Source organism: Echinococcus granulosus, assembly GCF_000524195.1.
Source record: "Echinococcus granulosus chromosome Unknown EG_S00085, whole genome shotgun sequence".
NCBI lineage: Eukaryota > Metazoa > Platyhelminthes > Cestoda > Cyclophyllidea > Taeniidae > Echinococcus > Echinococcus granulosus.
In genome coordinates, this window is record NW_020170465.1 from 7,926 (window position 1) to 11,850 (window position 3,925).

The 3,925-nt window shown below is 47.4% G+C and overlaps 1 protein-coding gene across 1 annotated transcript; it reads left to right on the forward strand. All coding sequences in view use genetic code 11, as the record gives it.

The window, feature by feature from the left end:
• Window positions 1–1,105: 1,105 nt before the first annotated feature.
• Window positions 1,106–2,419, forward strand: EGR_07716 (Oncosphere antigen A; the record flags this gene model as incomplete). Its single annotated transcript, XM_024496965.1, has 3 exons — window positions 1,106–1,333; window positions 1,407–1,890; window positions 2,121–2,419. 3 exons carry the CDS (start codon window positions 1,106–1,108, stop codon window positions 2,417–2,419), a joined length of 1,011 nt encoding a protein of 336 aa, XP_024348588.1.
• Window positions 2,420–3,925: the final 1,506 nt, after the last annotated feature.

The window sequence follows — 3,925 nt, forward strand, 5'->3', positions numbered from 1 at the left end:
TTGGGATGGCTATCAGCCCACTTCGACTACCGCTAACACAATCATCAACTAATTAGTAGGGAGGCACCGACTCGGCATGAGCACGGCTACTGCAATGCTCTGTGAATAACAACCACAGAAATAAAACGCCCACGACGTGGGAGAAGAAGTCTTAGTTGCAACTACAGGTGCCAACACCAGCGCGCCCAGCAAACGCGGTGTCATTACGGTGTGCATGAATGCACAATGTGATTTGTAGCTCAACAAAGAAGGCGTTTCATAGGCTATCCTCAGTCTACAGCACCCACATAAGTACAGCATGTGTAGCTTGTGGATACAACTGACTTCATCGTCAAGGATGTTGGTCCAACTCTACCTCGTCTTGCTGGCATTCGCCATTACGTATGGACAAGTCCAACCGGCAACCGGTAAGATACCTCCCTCCTAATGCTTCACTCCGATCAGCACACGTGTAGAACCATTCAGCAATGGAGAGCGTGTGTTTGGTAGGTTGATCTGACAGGGAGAGCGAATGCTCCTTAGCATGCACTTAGCCAACAATCAGTCGTTGTCACTCAACAGCTTCTTCCCATTTCTTCTCACATCACATCACACCACAACAAATTGTCTTGTCACAACTGAGCAGGCTCATGCACTGCCCCCATATTTATCCTCTCACTCTTCTCCCTCCATGTCCTTCATCTTGGCCTTCAAGTTACCTTCGGACATGCACCTCTTCTGTAGTGAGCAGCTCCTTGAATCCGAGCGTTCGCGCTCCCATAACTCCACCTTAATGCCACATGAGCTGAACAAAGCAAGTTGGATGAAAACTGCTCTGTTTCACTATTGTGCTAGCTACAGCCTTGGTAATTGTCCCAACGTGGGACATCAGGAGCACTCCATTATAATCAGCAATTTGCAGGTGGTGCAATTAGAGCAGATGGACAGGGCTCTACGTCATGCATGAAACATTCTCCTTCACCATCTCCCATTCAAAGCATTCACACGGATGAGTTTGTCGCTTCGTCGACCAAAGTTATAAGCCAGAATTAATCATGCTGAGGTCGAATGGTTTGGTTTCAAGTAATCACGCTTGTCTAACTGCCTCATTTTTTCTGTTCCAGGGATGGGAAAGCCCGAAATCAGCGTACAGTACTACGAAGACATCCCCGGAATAACAGTATCCATACTCGAATCCAAGATGGATGGAGGCGGATTCGATGGTTATGAGCTCTGTTTGAAGTATGGCGGTATCAACTCGTCATATGACTGGTACTCGGAAGCCAACATCACTGCTGGAGAACCCGATTTTACTACAATCATAGTAGAAGCGCTTACAACGTATGCAGTCAAAGTACGTGGACGCGTAAAGCCCAATCGTTTCAGCGAGTTTACAGACCCACTTGAAATTACTCCACTGCCTTCAGGTCTGTTTCCATTTTCACTACTTCTACTCCACCTATATGCAAACTGTGCACACTTTTCCTTCATTCGCCCCAATACTTCACATTTCCACGCCCACCCTCCTTCACATGGCACACACGTGGCGACTTATCGCCATCCCATCAACAATCACAACTGTGCTCATTCTGTGCTGTTTAGGTGCTAGTGTTCCCCAAAGTGCGAAACTGATTGCCGTCGACAATTACACGGTGAGCATGACATGGGAACCGCCGGCCAAATCCTACGGTTACATTAGTAGCTACAACATCCAATGGACTCGCGATGCTGAACGGCATGGAGATGTCCGTCCCAATACAACTCTCTCCTATCAATTCACGGAGCTGCAGCCAGGCCAAACCATTTCAGCCTATGTTCGTGCATACAGTCGCTCAGACTCTGCACCGAACTTAGAATACATCGGTTCCCAAAGTGCATTTCTAAGGGAAACTACACCAGGGCCGAAAGAGGGTTAGTCTATTCTACTTGTTCCAGCATTGGTTGGCATGTGAATAAAAATTGACTAGGATGCTTGACAATAAGCCTTTAATCGCGCCTTTGTGGCAGTGCCATCAAAGTTGCACAGTTTACTTCCAACTAAACACTCGCCTAACATTGACTGCAAACACCAAACGAGATGCAGCCTCTCTGGCCGTCATAAAAGCCGCATAATGCACAGTGAACAGTTAGGTAACGTATAGGCATTAAAAGGGAATATGAAGGAAATGACTTGTTTTGGATTGTAAATGAAGGCGTAGTTGTCACGACGGAAGGAGTTGCATCGACCCATGTAATCACAACGCCGAACAGACCTGCACGTGGACCTGTAATGTCAAGGTTGAACAGACCTGAACAGATCCCTGCCGTCTCCACGTCAATGCTGCCCTCTTCGCAATCGCCAATCACCAGGTCAAAAACTTCTGCCTCGACCGCAGCTTCTACTTCCACATCTTTAACCGCAGCAGCCGTGTTCATCGCCATGGTAGTGGTGCTCCAGTGAGCTTCCATGTAAGTCCGTGTTAATTCCCTACTGCTTCACCTGCACAGAATATCACACCTCAAAATACACGCTTTCACAGCTTACAATTTCTTTTCCATTGCAGGCTTCAGTAACTCAGGACTGGGTGGATTTGACAACTATTCGCCCTCACTTAACGACGAAGTTACCATCCATACTGAGCGATTCTTTAACGACAGATGCACATTTGTATATTTCACTTCGTTTTCATTCACCTGTCAATGGCTTTACTCATCTGAGTTGATTTTGGGCAAGGCGGTCTCACTTCCGATTGGATTGGTTGGGTGGTTGATGGGCAGGCCGCTTGTTAGCGGTCAAATGTGGTTTGCAATTGCAATATGCTGCTGAGGCTGCGTGCAACCACAGAAAAGCATTCCTGTTCAGTGCTCTGGTAGTTCTCACCTACGCGGCCACTTTCACCAACGTAGTGAACACTTCCTGATGCTCTGTCACTCCTTCCTGACAGTCGAGTCTTGTGTTAGCTGTACTCGAATTTCGCCACTAATCACTCTAGTTCCACGACGAATCAGTCACTGTCAGGTATGCGTGACTGTGTCGACCAAATGATGGAGGCGCATTCGCGCACACAGAGGATCGGACCCGAATACAAACGATTTGTTTTTGACATATCGGAATCTTAGCTCTTACTAGGATGGCGGTCGTGGCAAATGAACGCACAGAATGTGTTGTCTGATGGGTACATTTAAACCACCATCAAGTGGAACACGCTAGCACCATCCAAGTAGGCAGTCAACGATTTCATGCTGTGCTACTCTGGTGCATTCGCAGAGCCCTAGTCAGCAGGAGACGAAGCAATTGAAAGAAGTCGAGGCATAGTGGAGACTAGTGTGCGAGTGTAGAGGTCATCAGGTGAGCGAATGGGAAAGACAACGTGAAGTAGAGCGCCATGTGTTACCCCTCAGTCGCAGACACACTGGTCATAAGAGCTGTCTGAGCAGAATTGTTGAATGTTCACATCCAGTTGTGCTTAGCCACTTAGGAAGCACTTTCTTGAGGACGCTTGCAACCCCAAAATCGACTTCTAGTTCCACCTGTGAGGCGCATCCATCATCGTAGCAAATAGCCTAGCTGTCTGGAACGTGACGGCGTAGCTTAGTTCCATCTGAAAGTAGTGGAGACTACTCTGTGTCCCTTCCGATACTGCCCATTTGGCTAGTCTGTTATCGCACATGCAGACGCCTTATCTCACACCATCAGCCATCAGCTTACCTCTACACGTTCTCACATTCGTAGGCCTAATCCGGCTGTCTCGCTGGTGTCATTTTGTAGTGCTGTGGCCAACCGTGACAAAAGTTTTGCCGTCACACTTGGCACTGATTACAAGTCTACCACCAAAAATTATCCGCTATATATGCAAGTGTATATGTTGAACGTATTCACAAAGTAGATTACATTCGAAGTGTCATAATGTTTCCGAAATGTCTATTGCCTTGCCTAAGGACGGGCATGTTGACACGTGCAAACAAA